The 18,395-nt window shown below is 40.2% G+C and overlaps 1 protein-coding gene across 3 annotated transcripts in view; it reads left to right on the forward strand.

The window, feature by feature from the left end:
• The first annotated feature begins 4,173 nt into the window (after nt 1–4,173).
• LOC132989609 (dedicator of cytokinesis protein 3-like) overlaps nt 4,174–18,395 on the forward strand; it is a 50,076-nt gene continuing 35,854 nt past the window's right edge. For all 3 annotated transcript variants that reach the window (XM_061057320.1, XM_061057321.1, XM_061057323.1), the window contains exons 1-4: nt 4,174–4,367; nt 11,382–11,465; nt 12,664–12,704; nt 14,759–14,814. In XM_061057320.1, coding sequence (XP_060913303.1) covers nt 4,331–4,367; nt 11,382–11,465; nt 12,664–12,704; nt 14,759–14,814 — 218 coding nt within the window. In that variant the 5' untranslated portion in view covers nt 4,174–4,330. The remainder of the gene's footprint in view (nt 4,368–11,381; nt 11,466–12,663; nt 12,705–14,758; nt 14,815–18,395) is intronic.

Genomic DNA, 18,395 nt, shown 5'->3' on the forward strand with positions numbered 1-18,395 from the left:
ACATGTCCGATGTGTCCTTGGGCAAGACATTTAACCCCAACTTGCTTTGGCAGCTTCGGCGAGTGAACGTGTACGAATGGGATGAGTTACTTCTGATGGTCACTTTACATAGAAACCTCCGCCATCAGTGTGTGAATGGATAAGAATGTGTAGGGGTGACCTGCGGTGTAAAAAAACGCTTTGAGTAGTCAGAAGACTAGAAAAGCGCGATACAAGCTCACTTTAGAAATCATCACATTCTGGTTCTTTTAACATGTCACACAGCGTCCCACGTTTTTGTTTGGTAACGGGGTTGTACATTCACTGACTTCTCAAACCTGTACTGAGAGTGAAGTTGTTCAATCTTAGAAGTCATTCTAGCTTCATAGTAGTCCTAATTTAATTCTAACATAAAACAAAATGGGTTTCTTTTATCAGAATGAAATTGTCTTCTCCTTTGGACCAGGAAACCATTGTGCAACCATGTTTAAATATACTGTACTCTCATTGTCCTCATTGTCACCTTTTTAATAACGAGCACTGAGAGACACTCATCTAGTGTTGGACAAAGATTTCTACTAAAGCTCCAATATCAGACCAGATCCTAGTCCTGGCTAACTCTTGATACCCAACTAAACTGGAACGTCCTTCAAGTAACTTGGCACAAAATGACATGAATTAATTAACAGAACACATGAAAGCCTGCTCCAACTGGATGAATTGAAACGTACTCTGACAATGTTTCTGATTCACTTTGCTATTGGCTAGTGTGCTCGTGTCTTATCTCTGCCCTAATTCTCTCAAACACATCGACTTCATTTTATACAGATTATAAAAACATGCTCGTTTTACCAACAGTGGGCCTCAACAGCAAGACAATTATGACAATCTCACTGTAATCTCCAGAGAGATTAAAGTTTTCAAGCAAAAAGAGCTGCAGGAAAAGACAAACTGGAGTAAAATGTTAATTTGCATAAAGAACAAGCCACAGCTAAGTAGATACTTTCTACTGAAGCTGCAATCAAACCTTTCCTAGATGAATATTTATGCTATTGTTTACATGTAATCAGGTGAATAATCACTCCTTAAATGCTTTCAAGTCGTTGATAAACCTCCATTTTCTCCAAGTGACACTATCCAGGTCTCCTTATTGTTGAATTGTGCATGCAAGGATTTGCCATTACGTTTTCCTGTGGCCTCCTCCACAGTTAATAATAGAACCAATTTAAATAGTCTCCAGAACCACATTGAGGCGCATCAAATAAGTCTTCTTAATTGTGCGTTTGCTGCACAGACACGTGTGTGTCCATGTGTGCAGAGATTACTTGAACAGGGAGCAGAGTGTGCATGAAATGTACAATCCTGAGGAGTGTAAAGAAATAAGAACGTGTGTGTTTGTGTGAGAGCAGGTGATGGATGAGTCGCTAAGACACGCTTCTTATTACCTCCTCGGCTGGCTCTTATTGTCTGCTGGCTCTGGGACTGTGGAAACAGATAGCAGCTCTCACTGTGTTAGGCAGTCCCTGTTTGCATTGGACCGGTGTCTCATCCTTACAGTACTGCTGCATCAGAGCAGGAGCTAAAAGTAGCCTCTGCTCTACCAAAAGAACCAGTTCAACGTTTGTGCAAGAGGCCTTTTCAAATCTTTTGGTGTTTAAAATATCCTGGTTTGAACCATTTGCACCAACCTTCCAATTTGTTGTGTTTTATTTATCCTGAAATGTTTATTAGCTGGGATGCATATTTAGCTTACAAAACGCCCCACACTCTTCCAGCTTTATGTATGTGATTGGAACACCGCCCACAGTGTTCCACTTGAAGTAATACACAGATGGGAGTCAGTCATAGCCTCGCTATGATGGAGAGAAATTACCCTGCTGAATACTGCCCTCCCTCCCACACGACATCAAACTCACTGGACACTCTGTATTCACAAAGTCACAGCTAAATGGAGCACAATGACGAGACATACGTTCAGCAACATGTGAGGTGCTGTAGTTTTTTTTTGTTGTAAATAATGGGTAATCATCAGGTTTAAAACAGCCACTCTTAGGTGTGTGTGTGCTGATTTTGTGCTGAACGTTTTTATCAAAGTGTGGCAAGAAAGCTTTAAGAAAACGAAGCATTCATAGGATTCTTTAAATGTTAGCCGAGGAAGGCTTTGTTTATCGAGTATGTGCTTTGCCGTCACTCTTGTGCCCTTCAAGTGAACGGAGATAATAATACAGTACAGAAGCTGTTGACTGGTTTGAAATGTCTCAGTCAAATATGGCTGCTCTTAACAACTATTTTAATCATCGAGTAATATGTGAGCGTTTTCTTGTTTAGTATATAAAAATTATGATCATTAATTTTTTTTAAAACCCCTCTCATCTTTGAGAAGCTGCAACCAGAGAGTTTAGATTTTAATACATAAAGGGACTTTAAACAAATCATCTCTAATCACACAGTGATCATTTCTCAGCTGACAACTCTTCAATTAACCTACAGATGATTGGACCTGAACAGCAATACCTTTTGCAAAGTGTCCATCATTTTCCCCACAGACTTATTTTAACAGCAGTGACTCACCTATGACAAATCGCTGTGCAATAAAGTCACTCTAGTGTCAACTAAATGAAATGCATCACTTAGACGTCACTACGTTTGAGGTCAATCAAGATGAGTCCGACTTCTTTTCTATATATGTGTCAAATCTTATTTAAAGACCACAGCCACCGCTGAGCCCACAGAATTCGTGGACATTTTTTTTTTTTAAATCACTGTGTTGGTTTAAAACACTGAAGCAATTGAACTTCTATAAATAAATAAAAAGTGGGCTGATTTTAGCATGTTCTGACTTAACATATTTATAAATGTGTCTTTTATAGGCCTTAAAAAGCTCAGTGAGTAAAAGCACATTTTGTTCACTAACATGTCTCAACCTCAGGTGTGTTCCCAGCAAGATGAAACCTTTGTTACAGAAGTGAGACCTTTATTCCTAAATAGACAAATAATTGGAACAGTTAACAGGATTAATATAAAAAAATATACAAAAAGACACTAATTCTCAGCGGCGGGCACTAAACAATGAACCTCTACAGATCAACAGATAACACATTGAATGTGCTGCAAGTCACTTCATGTAACAACTCCCAGCTCAAGTCCAACAACAAAAATACAGCTCTGGATTAAAGTTGTGGAGTCATGACTACATTTCTAGATCAATCATTTCTTTTCTGAGAGTCTTTAAATCAGCCAGTGGTTGTGTGATTAAAGTCTTATGTGTGATCAAACACTTTGCCAATGCTATCAATCTTATTCTAACGGGAAGTTGCCCTTTAGGAGTTAGTTGCCTCTCATCTGTGTGGGAGCATGACTGCACTATGACAAAGCATCGCCGATAGTGGCTCTGTTTCTCTGAAATGACTCAACCAGGAGGTGCTTCCCCACATGGCCTGGCCTGATCTGTAACACCGGGAGCTACTTTATGGCCCACAGCCCCCCCTCCCACCCAAAGCGACATATTCAATCAAAAAAGGCAGCATTCAGCATCCGGTAGCAGGAGAAAATGCAGTTTGTTTGTGATGGATGCCTACACAGAGAAAATGAGAGGAGGCAGAGAGGGAGGGCGCATATATTTGCAAATGCTTGACACATCAGTGTTGACAAAACGAGTCATGTGACGACCATGAAGATGGCGCAGCTTATGGTATATCGCAGCTTTCTCGGGGTTTTCCGGTTATTAGCTCGACAGTTCGGACAACTGAACAAATCGCGACCTATTAGCTGCTAATTACCCACCGATGCTCGCCAAGCCGTTCACGCGTGTAGTGGATCAGCTGGACTCGGTGTGCGTAAAAGCCCCCCCCCCCCCCCAAAAAAAGGAGAGAGAAACAAAAAAAACACTGAATAATAACCTCGAGGAAAAAAAAATCTCTTCGTTCCGCTCGAAATGCGACTGCAATAACATCTTTGGAGGAGAGCAGAAAACCGCTCACCGTGTGTGTGTGTGTGTGTGTGTGTGTGCGGAACGAGCGTACGCGCGTGTGTTTGTGTGCGTTTGCGTGCGTGTGCGTTACATTAGGTGGACACGGAGACTGCATCAGACTGGAGACACACGCCGGGACATAATAGAGCGGAGATATTGAGGCTTTGATGGTCCTTCCTCCCCGCTTTTTTTTTTTGCTTTTTTTGCACACACACACAAAACGCCAGGATAGTGATTCCGGCGGAGACATGTAGTCCCGTGTACGAGAAGACCTGGATCATTTGTAGCTTTCAGCTCTCGTGTTTTTTTTTTTTGTTAGCGGCATCATCTCACGATATCGACATAATGTGGCTTTCTCTACCGGAGGGAAAATAAACAAGTATGTGGATACCTACAGAAGAGGAGAAAATCGGAGTTGGTGAGTCAAAAGCACCCTTTATTCTTTATTTTACGACGTTTTTGTTGCAGTTTTTTTTTTTAAATGGACTTCAATCATGTGGCGTTCAGTTTTTAAGTACGAGAAACACCCAATTTTGTTCGTCCACACCTATGAGCTGTCCGGCCCCTTTATTCGGTTGTTATGTCCATTAAACCCACTGAAAAACATATACACTTCTAATGGCTGAAATGCAAGGCCAGTGACTGCATAGAAAGGGAAATTGCGTGGGATGCTACAGCCTCCAACCCATCGCCTTAAAGATGCTATCGCAGTCTGTGCACAACCGCGGGCGGCGCTTAAAAACAGACTCCATCTCTTAACTCCTGTGGTTTTGAAAGACATAGAAATGCGTCAATGTAGCATTTTAGCTCTTTCTTAGAGAAGCATATCTAAAAGGGGGGTAGAGAGGAAAGGGGGGTGGGGGGTGGGGGGGTGGGAAAGGCGATTCGTGTTGAAACCACGAGGGGGCATCGTGACTGCGTCCTTCCAACAGGTGTAGGCAGGAGTGAATCTGGAGAGGCTACCTGTAGACACAAAACTGATTGTACTGCTGCAATAACAACTTTACTGCATTGCACTACACCGACCATCCCCTCCATGTGTGTGTGGACGTTGACTTTGTGAAAGTATACATCGCAAGATCAGCTTTTCCCTTCTTCTGTGTGGGGGGGGGGGGGGAAATAGAGAAATGTCAAAGCGGGTTTGTATGCGGTCACATAGAAAGAAAAAAAAAATGCCCCCCGAAATGGAGCAGAAAGTAAAATCTCGCCATAAAGTCCCATACAGTCTTTATAGTGACTACTGAAGCCAACAGCCACACACACAAGTGTCTTTAACATGTAATGACACTACATAGGGTTTTCATTAGGGGGGGGGGATGAGTCATGTCCAGATGCTGTACAGCTTGTTACTTGCAGGGCTACTCATGCTGGTTCAAACACGATACTCCCCCTCTCCCACGTACAAACACCCACACGTTTACACTTTGATCGGAGGCATTGCATTTGTCATGATCGCCTCACAAAAGACTGCAGGATGTGAGCCCCAAATGGCATTCGTTATTATCTCGGCGCTTGTAGAAGCTTTAGAGCAACATTATCGCGTAATACATAGCTCGTAGCATAACTGCAGGGGTTTCAAGCTAATATATTAGGGTTCTTTTTTTCTTTTTTTTTTTTTTTTTTAAACAAACGAAGAGAAGCTGCAAAGATGTGGTGTTGTGTGAAGCAACAGTTCGGCGCAGCCTCCGCATCAAGTGTTTGCAGAGTGACCTGGCGCTGTCCGCGGTGCTGAAATACAGAGCGGCAGAGTCTGTGTACCTGCCTACGAAGTACATACTGTACCTTGTAAAGGAAGCCCAAATTACTCTTTTCATTCCCCCCCTTTCTTCACCTTTAGATACCGCGTTGACATGCTACAGTAGGATCAATATTTCCTCATCATCACTGCAGAAGAAGCCCACGCTGCTGGCCGGCTTCACGCTAACTGACTGTATATTCGTACCGTTCCTTCTCTTGCCTCATCTGTGTCATCAGTTGCACCATTTTCTTCTTTTCCTTATCTTGCCTGTAAATTGTCTCCCTTCGGTGTATCCGTGAAAGTGAACAGGTTTTTTTTTTTTTTTTCCCTTTTCCCCTGTGGTACCCTAATGGGCTCCGTCTAAACAGGAAACAGTTGGAGGCCACCTCATGAAACGTTAATGCCTTTCTTAGAACCGCTGCCTATTCATTATGTTGTTCTTGGTTGTGTGTTTTTACAGCAGGAGATAATATTATTTGGCAAATCACTTGAAGCTTGGCAGCAGTGGCCTAGATTACTTTAATTTCTTCTTTTTTTTTACCATTCTGATTACTTTAATTACCAATGAATCCATAATAACATGCTTTATTCCTCAAATAATGTTAATTCGGGAAAGTGGCCAAAACAAATAACAATTATGCAATTTTAAACAGTTGTAAGCTAGTTGTGTGATACATATTTTGAGATTTGTTTGATAAAGTAACAATAGATTAACACAATTTTAGTCCATTATTTAATAAAAGCCCATGACAGGTCTTGAAATAATTTGGTTCTGATCTCTTATTTCCACTGACTCACTGTTTAATTTTTTAAATCTCATTACTGTCTGTCCCAACACAGACAGAAGTTCTCCTTTCACAAGGCTCCAAAAAAAAAAAAACGACTTACATTTAAAACACATTTAAAAACACAGAGCAAAGGAATAATAAAAAAAAAATGACTGAAATGAAGCAGCTGTATCTACGGTCACGTGACTCAAACAATGTATCAAGCAGACTATAGGCCATGTTGTCTTATAAAATGGAAAGCTCTAAATACAAACGTGTTCATGACCGATGAAAAGATAGAGCTAATTTTCAACCATGATGGGGCTCAGAGAGATTATAGTAGCACTATGTTGCATTTCTTTGTTATTTTAACTGTGATTTTAACCCTTAATCTCAACTGCACAGGTTGTTTAGACTATAGTTTCCTGAACATAAATACACCTCATGTTTCATGTGTAATAGCCATGCAAATAGCCTAAAAGCGCTTCATGATAAGGTTATTATCATGTAGCTATTCACAGACCCTGCGGCTGGGAAGCGTTGCCTGGATTTCTGGGACACTGATTTGGAATCAGACATGGTAAAATGCTCCTGTGCCTCAGCGGCAGAACTCCTGAGGTTAGCAAGACTCTAACGCAGCAATGATTCTTTGAGTGTGCGTTCAAGTTGCGCTGAACAACATGAGTCAGTGGGCGACGTCTGAGGACGGTCTTGTGATTTTGAACTTGGCTAACTCTGGGACAGGACTATACTCTGGCATGGTCCGCATGTGCTCACATTGCATTACTGGAACTGTTGAAGCGCTTCACTTTCAGATGTAACACTCTTGATGGAGACGGAATCTTAAAAAGCCAATGAAGTTCGTTTATTCCAATGCTGATTTTTGAACAAGTACAATGTCCTTTTCAATAATTTGTTTTCCAGTACAGTCGTGTCAGTAGTTTTTTTTTTTTTTTCTGAAATTTATTAGCTGTAATAGTGTTTACTGGTGTTCTGGCAGCTTTCTGATGACATTCGCCCTTTCTCGGCAGGATATTTCCCCCCTGTGGGCAATAGTAACAATAACATACTGTATGTGTCTCTCCCTGATTCTCAAGCAAGGTCATCAGTGCCACACATGCTGCGTTCACAAGCGTCACAGTATAGAGGAAAAACATGGCAGCATGTACTAATAATTACACTGATAAACATCTAATTTGATCTGCTCTTCAAGAACAATACATAATGTCTTCAAACAAGAAGCTTATATTTTACTTGGCTTTCTAATACTAACACTGTATAGTATTGCTACTGTCTTAATGTTTCTCATTTCTACTCAGCATACTGAAGAGAATAACAGGAAACAGGGAAGTAAAGGGTAGACACGGGAAGTAGATCAAATGTCACTCTCAATCGGCGTCTTCAAGGTCGTAATCTAAAACGAATCTGAAACTCGTTTTATTCAAGGTAACAGTTAGGTTCATTTGGTCCCCTGTCTTCCTGGAAAGTCACCAGATTATTTCCAGAGAGTGATGAAGGAAGACATCAATTTGGTTATGTTAGCTATGTTTCTTGCAGCGGTTACATTATTATGTAATTGCTTTCATATGTTTACTAAAAGTGACTTAACATAATAAAAGCTTAATGCTTGCCCTCATTTTGAATAAGATGCCTACCTGAGTTGTCATTACCAATGAAAACAACAACTCCCATGATCCCAAACAATTTAACAACATTGTCATTCAATTTATTTTGTTTATGGTTTTGTTAAAAGCACCAGGATAGAAACACTGTGAATTGAAACAACTTAAACTAAGTATGACGTTAACGTCAGTAGTGGTTTAAGAGAGTGGGTATGATATCAGTATAAGAAATAATGCATCGACTTTGACTCATTTAAAGCTTTAAACATAGACACGGTGTGTGTGGAGTTACAGCTCCAAACACACCAGAGAGCTCTGCCTTGCCAGAGTTTTTGGTAATTAGGTGCTGTTATGGAAAATTAACTTCAGCATCTTTCATCACCTAATGCCAACACATTAAACCGAGCTCTTCAGAGATCGTCTCTGAGAGAGAGAAGCTTTTTGTAGATGTCTGTGAAATATATAAGCACAGGAAGAAAAACAAACTGTATGCTTTGAGGTGTCATTTTTAATTGACGATACATAATACATATTTTCTCTGTAACTTCACATGTGTTTGGTTCTTTGAATGTACAGCATTAAAAGTAACCACGTTTCTTTCTATATAGTGACACCTGCCCTGCTCTGGATTGTAGTTGTGTGTGGTGGTTGGGCTATTGGGCATTTAAATGCTTAAATACTCACCTTACTATACTAGTAATTCAAAAAATGAATAAAAAGTGAGGGGTAGTTGCTCACTTTGGGAACTGGAGGGCCATGAACAAAACATGGAATTAGGACTGGAGATGTGCCAGTTTACTACCCAAGTACTGCCAAAGTGCCCTTGAGCTAGACATCGAACCCCCAACTGCTTGGGGCACCAGTCCCTGTGCAGGCCCCTCACTCTGACATCTCTCCCTCACTAGATGTCTATAGGTCCCAGTGTTTCCTCTAGGTTTAAAGCGTTGGGGGGGGGGTGGGGACAAGCCGACATGCCGACACTGCGACACAAACACTTGAAGGAATCTTAGTGTTCATGTGTTACTTTTAATGACAGCTGTCCTTTTCTATTGGAAAGGTATCCTTAAATGACTTCTTTCCCTGATATTCGACTCTATTCACTACCCCCCCCCCCCCCCCCCCCCCAATATAATGGTAGGGGAAACACTGGGTCCTGTTTCTTCATCTCAGGCTGATGTGTGTGTGTGAAGTGTGTCTCACAATAACAGAGTGAGACGTCTAATTTACCTCCGGATAAATAAAGAGTGTCAAATAATATACTAGACACACACACATGCACACACTTTGCTCTTTGTATGGCATTTTCTTTATTTGTTAATAATCAGAATATCATCATATCAAAACATTTTAAACTCTCTTCTACCATCAAAATATTGCCTTGGCTTTAACTGCAACTGAAAGTCAAAAAACAGGTAACTCAAGGACAACCTCGAGCTTCAAACTGAGTTGGCCTTCCGACTGAGTCTGGCACCAACTGTGTTTGGATGTTTTCATATTTTCTTTTCCACTTTTTTCTACATAATTCATTCCTTATTGATTTGCTGTTGCAAGTTGCCCAAGTAGATGATGCAGTTTTTTTACATGTATTTTGTATGCTAGCACCTTAAATGAAATGGCCAATGACAGATTTATTCCACTGTCAGTTGGTTAATGAGTTTTGGTTGACGTTATGTCATGCATGGGTTTACATTTATATTTGTCATGCATTGAGAAATGGATGACAATTGTGTTCAGGCGAGAGGAAAGTGTAGGAGAGAAGTAGTCTTTTCCTGTAATCAGCCCCTATAATCCAGTTACTGGTTACATAATAGCGGCCATAAAATACCATGTGGACTCTGAATGCTGCTAGATGCAAGGACAGTCTGGACTGATACACCGTTGCTGAATAGAGTAGAGTTTCTTTTGCCAACATTTTGCTACAGCCTGTCCCGTCACTCCTTCCAACATCCTACGTTCAGCATGTTGAAAGAAAAAATTGGTTGGTGATGTTTTGAGGATATGCTAATGCTCTGCAGCTTCTAGACACAGTGAAAGAGTCTGAGATTTTGTGAGAGAGGACTATGAAAATATGAGCCTGTGTGATGCACCCGTCTCTCTTAAACATGACAATCCCATCTTGTTCTGACGTGACATCTGCTTAAGAGGTTCTCAAAAGGTGTGTGAGTGCAGGTTTTGCTATTCAAATGACATAGAGGCCTTTAAAGAATAGAATTCTCAAATTGGAAATGCTTAGCCCCGGCAGGAATAGGGCCAGAGGCAGACTGAAAAAGGTGACGAGGAGGCTTTTTTTAAGTCTTTCCATCTCTCTGCCTTTAATGTATGCCCAGTACGCTTGACTTTAACTCTACTGCCATGCAGCATCCATAAGCTTGCCATTTTAAATGCTCTGATCCCTGCAGCAGTTACAGTGAAGAAAGCCCTCCAGTTTGTGGATGATCTGTTGCCATAGTTACCCGAGCACAGGAACTGAGCACTTGTTACCCTCAAACAGGCAACCGAGCCGAGCCGTAGCCCCTCCTTCGCTTCCTCCCCCTCACTGGGTCCCCTGGCTAGTTCATTAGCATAATGATTCACACCAAACTCTCCTTGAAGGGGCACCATTTGTAGGTTTTTTTAAATCATCAGTGGAGCCATGTCATCATTAAACAAGTTTGTCTTCACCAAGGTTTATGCAGCCGACTCTACGTTACATGGCCCCTGTTGCGGTGCTGCGTAGACGAGAAAAGGCTCCAGAGGCCATCCTACTCCGATGGCCTTTACTGTGGCATCAATCCCCTGAGGAGTAATCATGGTCTTAATCGGGCTGTGATTCGCGAGAAAAAAGATGCCGCAAAAGCAGGTGGCATAAAAGATTTCTGCTAATACCAACTTATGCTAAAGCACAGTTTAGCCGTGCTACTAAGCACTTTGTGTGGGCTCTGCTTTGGGAGACAGTTTATTAATTTAACATGCACAAAAATCAGGCCGCTTAAGAATTAATTGCCTCCTAAAATGACTTCCCACTTCAGGGTGGGAGCTTGTTTACAGTTTACTAAGCCACAGCTCCAGTGTGACACAGTGTTTAGAAGTTTTCATTTAACAACTTATTAAAAGCCATGTCACAACCCAAAAACACATGTTGTGTGGAGAAGCACCACTAAAGGTGGTGGGTGGGTGGGGGGAGGGGGGTTGATGTCACAAAAATGACAGCATAAATCTAAATCTCTGTAGTTATTTCCCTTGATGGTTACTATAAAATTACTATAAGGTCAAATATTCTTCATCACTGTGGTGTCATGATTTTCTTTCTCTCTTTTTTTCTGCAGTGATCTGCAACTTCCGGTCACCAATATGTCAGGCCCTGGTCCTGGAGATTGGGGAGACTGTACAGATTCTGGAGAAGAGTGAAGGTAAAGGCTATCAGATCGAAGGAAAAACCGAGACACAGTTACATTAAATGATATAAGTCAAACACAAAGGAATAGTATAGAGTGGACAGTAGCCTACTGTTGTAAGGTAAAGTCCTTCTCAGTATCTTCTCAGTAAATTTTACCCTGAAGGAAAAAGACTTATAGACTCTTAATTTAAATTTTGAATACTTTTAGATGAAGAAAATAGTGTTTGACATATCCAGCGTTATGGAGAAGCCAGCATTTAGACCTTTATTTGAGAAACAACACACTAAAACTTTACTTTTACTTTGGTTCAGCTTGGAAGAATCCTTACAGAAACAATAAGGCTGAAGTAATAATAGGGCGGCAAGCAGCTCTTTTCTGAAACACATTTAGATTTTTATTATTTATAATAAAACAGGAAGCAAACAGACCCCCTTCTAAAGCTATCATAAGCGATGGAAAAAATTCAAGTAATTAAAATGTTTTTTTTAAGATCTGTTTTTGGTGGATGTTGTTGTTGGGACTCATACCAGCAATCCCAAGATGCCTAAAATTCACGTTTAATAAGAAGATGAAGCTTTATTGTCTTTATACTGATGTGCTAGAAAACAATACAACCAAATTGCAATGGCACTCCACGAGAATGCAAAGCTCTCAAAGCCCCGAAATAAACTGGTAGGTTAAAAGCAGTGCTAAAACCTTTTCTTTCATACGTATCTCACTTACTATTTAAAACATGTGTTGTATTGTATCATATTAACTTTTTTTCACAACAGCCAGAGATGTGTTCAAGAATCTGATGTCATGTTTGTTATACAACGCAGCCCAGCTGTCAGCTAAAAATAAGCACGGCTAACGTAACTGCTGCTACAGATCTGTGAATCTTTTCTCAGCAAAATAAATAAATAAATAACTAAAAGGTGTCGTGGGAATTTTGAAAATGTTTTGGAACAAGCTGTTTTGCTTGTAGCTGTAGCAGTGCTAAGGTAGCTAGCCTGGACAAGGCTGAGTTAGCTTAACAATGTAGGCTATGTATAAATTACTTTTAAATTCAAAGGGTAAACATGACTTTTATATATAATCATGAAAAATATATTTTAAGTAAATGCCGATTGAGGTTTGGTATCATCTTGTTTTTGTTTTTTTGTACTGTTTATTGTTTTTTTATGTTTTTTTATGAAAAGTTTTGTGATGTACTTTGCTCTTCCATTAGGTTGGTACAGAGGCTTTTCCACCAAGAAGCCTTCTATCAAGGTAAATATAACAGTATACACATATTACTAGTTGACATTCTGTTGATTCATGCAGGCTTCATACAGTATTTTGTATTATAATCTGTAAGATTCATAACTAGACTCATATGAAACACAAAGTAGGCTAATAAATAATATGGATTGTAGCCTACATTTAAACCAAACTATATTCACACACAAAGTTGACTGTAATATTACAGTGGTTAATAAAGGGTAAACGTAGGTTTTAACGAACAAATGTAGTATCATCATTGTTGTGAAACTGCTCGTCTTCTGATACACAATAGTTTCCACAATGAATGATTCATCAAAGACGATGTATTTTCTGAATGATAGTGTGATCTGAGCATCCCAGAAATAACCGTGTCTAGACAACAAAGATCTTAACGACTGATTAACTTATTGAATAGAACTTTGATTTGGCAAAAATAGAAATCTCTTGACCTGATTTTTTCCTGAGGTGCTGTACGACGTTTTCTCCAAGAAGTGTTTTATTTTATGGCACAAAGCACTGACTGAAGTAGGGTCATCTTCAAGAGTTTACAGTTTGAAACGATTGACACATTTCATGTAATGACAAGAAAAGATACAGCAGTCTAAGAGAAACACATTATGTGGATCAAATTGCATAAATACACACCATGATACAAGGCATGTCAGCCCTTTTATTTCTTTAAAATAGAACTAAAACTTTGTAAAGGTTGTCAGAGCCTCATGGACCCACCTTACTGTTTTATAATCCTGTGCAGAATTATTTGGGAAATCCACATTTTTGTTTTCCTTGCAGCCAGCAGATGGTGCAGTTAGAAATCTGAAAAACATCCATAATGCTAAAAAGTATTTCATAGATAGCATAGAATGCAAGTCTATGACAGTCAAAGAATACTTTTGAAATAACTCTTGTCAGTGACTCTGCAGGGGAGTGGTGCACTTGTCTAGCTGTACCTTTAAGAGAGCTAAGAAACAGGACAGAGCTCATTGTTCAGTCTTCATGCAGTGTCTTTATGCTAACTTTTCTGTACTTCGCTTTAAAAGAAGAGGCCGCATGTGCAGAACTTATATTAAGACAACACCATTACCACTGACAGAGATCGATACTCTGTGCTGCAGTAAAGTGGTTATTTTATATGACAAACACATCTGCTTCCCATGGGATTGGTTGTTCAGTAAAGTTGTAACATGTTGCAGAGATCGTCAAATAAAGTATGAGAACAAAGATAAAGCAGGTTATGGCAACAATAAGAACAATAACGAGACACTCAAGTAAAAGAATAATTATTAGAAGCAGCAGTGGGTGATGTGTATTTATTCTTATGCTGTGTGTCCACTCTGCTTTGTACTGAAATGCTAGAAGCTTGTAGAGTTATATAGTGCTGCTGGGATGTTTGAAAGAAAGCACAAAATCTGTCCAGTCCTGCTAAATGTGGGTGTTAGTGGCTACATACTGTCCTTCTCTACTCTCAGCTATTTACAGTGCTTACTAACACCCCTCCATTTTGTTATGTACTCTGCTGCCCACATTAATTCGCCCCCATAGTCTCTCTCTCTCTCCATGCTGAGAGAATTGGTTGTACTCACTGTGACCAAATTCTTCACATCTGGCAGATTAGAATAAGTAAGATGAACTGCAAGGGTGGCACCACTCAGGGGTGGCACCCCCCCCCCCCCACCCCCCCCCACCCCTAAGCCAAGCAACAATAGGGCTCCCACCCGTTGCTCTGCCTCTCGTTTCTATAGTATGTGCAAACAGTATGGGATCTTTTTTTTCTTTGCATGGCAGAAAATGTCAGCAGACAGCGAGGCAGAAGCTGTCAAATTCCAGATAAAAGAAGGGTGATCGAGCATTTTCTTCAACATGAAATGTGTCGCAAGCAGATTTGTAAACGTCTCCTTTTATTTTTACAGTAGCACTCAACACAGTTTCGTTTTTTTTTTTTTCTTTATTTTGACAACATCATAACACAGTACTGTACATTTTGGTTACATGTTGCAGGAGAATTAAGAGCATATTCCTGTCACACTCAGTCACATCTCTGCTCCTCCCTCTGTCCACAGGGCATTTTCCCAGTCAGCTATGTCCACTTGAAGAAATCCACAGTGACCAACAGAGGGTAAGCTGTATGATAATTTTTTGTTTCTTGCACGGCATCATTAGGGGGCACTTATCTAACTTATTTTAGTTTGAACTTTCTGAACAAAGTATACCACAATATCGCCTCCAATATAATAAAAACAACATATGGCTACCAGAGTTGCAAATAAATGTCTATGTTTGCCAAAAAATACTGTGCATGCATGTCGTTTAAGGAAGTTCACGTAACCTGTACATAAAAATACTTTAAAGAAAATCAACTCTAGCACCTTGTATCCTTTAAATACAGACTAAATCCTCATGACACAGACCCCTCAAAGCAAGGAGTTAAGGAAGATTTCCATTTGCTTTAATCACACAACTGCTGGGTCTTATTTTCTAATACAAAGGGCCAATAATCTAACAGCAGAACATGCAGGAGAAAAAAATTGCCTTGATCACAGCTGAATATGATTATTTGCAAAGATAGCTTTGGGTGTGTAAGTCCACTAGTTTGTTGTTGGGGTGTGTGGATGTGGCAGTCCTTTTAAGGGGAAATATGTGCTATTTTTAAACATGGACCCTTTTTAAAATTGTGGTCTCAATGAGGAATAAGTGGAAACGGTTTTGGAATTCGTCCTGTATATTGGCTCAGCCAGCAGCCACACATCTCTGATTATTTATTTATTTATTTAAGTGTCTTACAAACTGTTATGCAGTGTAGCAACCACCAACATGTCAAACCCTGTTTAAAGTTACCATCAACGTCTTCCTTCAACAAATCACCTCTGGTAAGATGTGATGGTGAGACCTCTGCTTGCTAAAGCAAAAGTTTTGCTTCTAAAAAAGATCGGTCTTCTATACTAAGAAGGTCTATCTCTGCAGGGATCCTTTCCATACATTGGTCAGATACTAAGAAAAACAATCTGAACCTGCAGATGTACTATGATCAGAGAAGTAATTGCAGCCGCCGACTAAAATAATCTACTCAAACCTCAATAAGATGTTTGAACTGAGCCAAAGTTTAACTATGACCAAATCATCCTCTAGTTTGTCTGACTTTATGAGTCCATTCTCGGAAGAATTGCAAACCAATTAGTTGGACTACTTTGTTCAATAATATATTGAGGAGATTTATATGAATGTGTTGAAATAAATTAATTGATCAAGTATTTAAATATGCTAAACATCCTTTACCTTATCAGTTAAAGCCTAAATATTCTCCCTTTGCACATACTTTTTTACTACAGTATATGTAAATCATAATATACTTTAATTGAAGTCAGATCTATCAGCCAGATTTAAGCAAAGGAACATCTTGTTCAAAGAAAACACTGTCTCTGTCAATGACTTTGAATGGGTTTGAGTAGACACATATAGTAAAGAAAGACAGTGAAATTTATTGCCGAATAAGACAATTTATGTAGGAGGAGAAGGCTGACCTGCTGAGTACAACATCAGCAGTTCTCACTGCAGATCCATGACCTTTATTGAGACATATTGGAGGAGTATATGAACGATGACGATAACCAACAGTTTTATTTATCTTAGATGCATCAGGAGGTCTCCTTATCGTATAACACAGCAAGTGTGATACACATTTATCGGCTTATCAGTGTCAAATCATGACCATGATGACAACCCAATCTTCAAGAGATTTGCTGCCAAAGAATCTCTAACACAGACATGTGCACAGCGGTCATTTTCAGTTTAGACACAATAACCGGCCTTGGCTGTAGAGGCCAGAATAAAGACGGAGACAAAAGAACACAGCAGAGCTTTTTATCAGCCTGAACTCGTGAATGTTAACTCTGCAGGCTGGGAGTTTGCTGTTATATCACCACCCTCAAGTCGAGCCTCAACATAGCAGAAGGACTCCCGTTTGCACTCAGACAATTAAAAGTGCAGACTTGGAAATTGACATTATTACACTTGCTCGCTCCAGGAGCTTCACTTTGGGGATTCTGCTTTGCTGTCTCATGGAGTTAATGAGGTGACACACCTACTGCATATCTGTAGCTCTCGCAAAGCATCCTCTGCCGGAGACAATCACAGCCGACTCATTGTGTAATGGATGGAGATGCTTTCTTTGTGGCAAATACAATGATACAGTATGAGAGATAAGTCTTTGCAGCATAGGCAGGAGCTTAGCGAGAAGAGCGCTGCAGAGTGTCGCAAGAGATCTAACCTGTGGTTTAATGTTTCCCTCTGAATGTGGTCACACAGAAAGGATGTGTGTAGTAGTGTAGACGGGAGTGCTTCTCCCCTCTCTCTGACCGCTTTCCGACAAATCTCTTCATTCTATTGCTGTTACTTCCTTTTGTTTATGGTGGTTCAGTTGAATTTATTTATTTAATGGGGACAATGCAATTTTTTTTTGGGGGGGGGGGGCTTTTTGTGCCTTTAATGGATAGATAGACAGTGGAGAGAGAGTGGGGAACGACATGCGGGAAAGAGGCCACAGGTGGGATGTGAACCCCGGGCCGACAGCCTCCATACATGGGGTGCGCGCACTAACCATTGCGCCACCAGCGCCCCAGGGGACAATGCAATTTAACATAGTTTCAATACAGAGCATGAAACTGATGAGCTGCACAGAGAGTTTATAGCTAGCCCTAATGTCCAACCCGTGTCCCTACTTAGGCCATTTTGTCAATGTTCAAAGTTCAAGGTAGCTAAAAGTTACATTTGTTGTGCAGACAGGAGATTTGGCATTCATGTGCTTGAAATGTGATAATTCACACATCACTTGTAAGAAAAGTCAAGAGTTAATACGTTACTTAATTAAAGTAGTCGCCTTTGAGCACCAGCATTAAACCAATACAAACCATGTCGCTGTTTGGGGACACACCTCCAACCCCTCTCAACTCGCGTTCGCATTAAAGGAGTTATGAATTAGAACGCACCTTAATTAAGCACCACGGGACGGGGGGACGGGACTCAAACTGTGAACTAAACTGAGTGATTTCTGAGAGTAGCATTATCACAGGCAAAGGTTAGCAATCCAGCAAATAATACTCAACATATCAAACAGAAGTTTGAGTTTGGATCCCGTTTTCTATCAAGGTGGAGGCTTAGCTCTTTCCACAACCTTCAGCACCTGCACAAAGACAGCAAGCACTCAAGCTGTGGATGTTGTGTATCCATATTATGCTCTGTTGTAGGGAATGTTACTTTGTACTAGTGGTTTTTAATGTTCGCATCAAAATGCTGAATCCAGTGATATAAGACACTTTAATTATAAGACTGAATAACAGACTCACACAGGTCAAATAAATACCTGGTGATCAAAAGTGTCACTATGTCTTATACAGGTCACAAAAATTGTGTCTGTGGTGTGCCTGGAAATTTTACAGAAATATGTAGAATCTAAAGACTGTCAAGTACTTGAGCTGTCCTGTAAGTGTTTAAAAGACTTAATAGCATAAATAGGAACAACCACGAGGGCTGTGCAATAATCATGTTTTCTGAAAGAAATAAGGCAACACACATTGTAAAGCAATGATGGGCAATGAAATAAGAAAAGCATTTTACAAACAGGCCAAATGCATTCACAGTCAGCATAAGTGAATATTTGACCTATCACATGTAGCCCTGTATACAGGAGCCATTCAGTCCCAG

This window comes from Labrus mixtus, chromosome 15 (genome assembly GCF_963584025.1).
Source record: "Labrus mixtus chromosome 15, fLabMix1.1, whole genome shotgun sequence".
In the NCBI taxonomy this organism is placed as follows: Eukaryota; Metazoa; Chordata; class Actinopteri; order Labriformes; family Labridae; genus Labrus; species Labrus mixtus.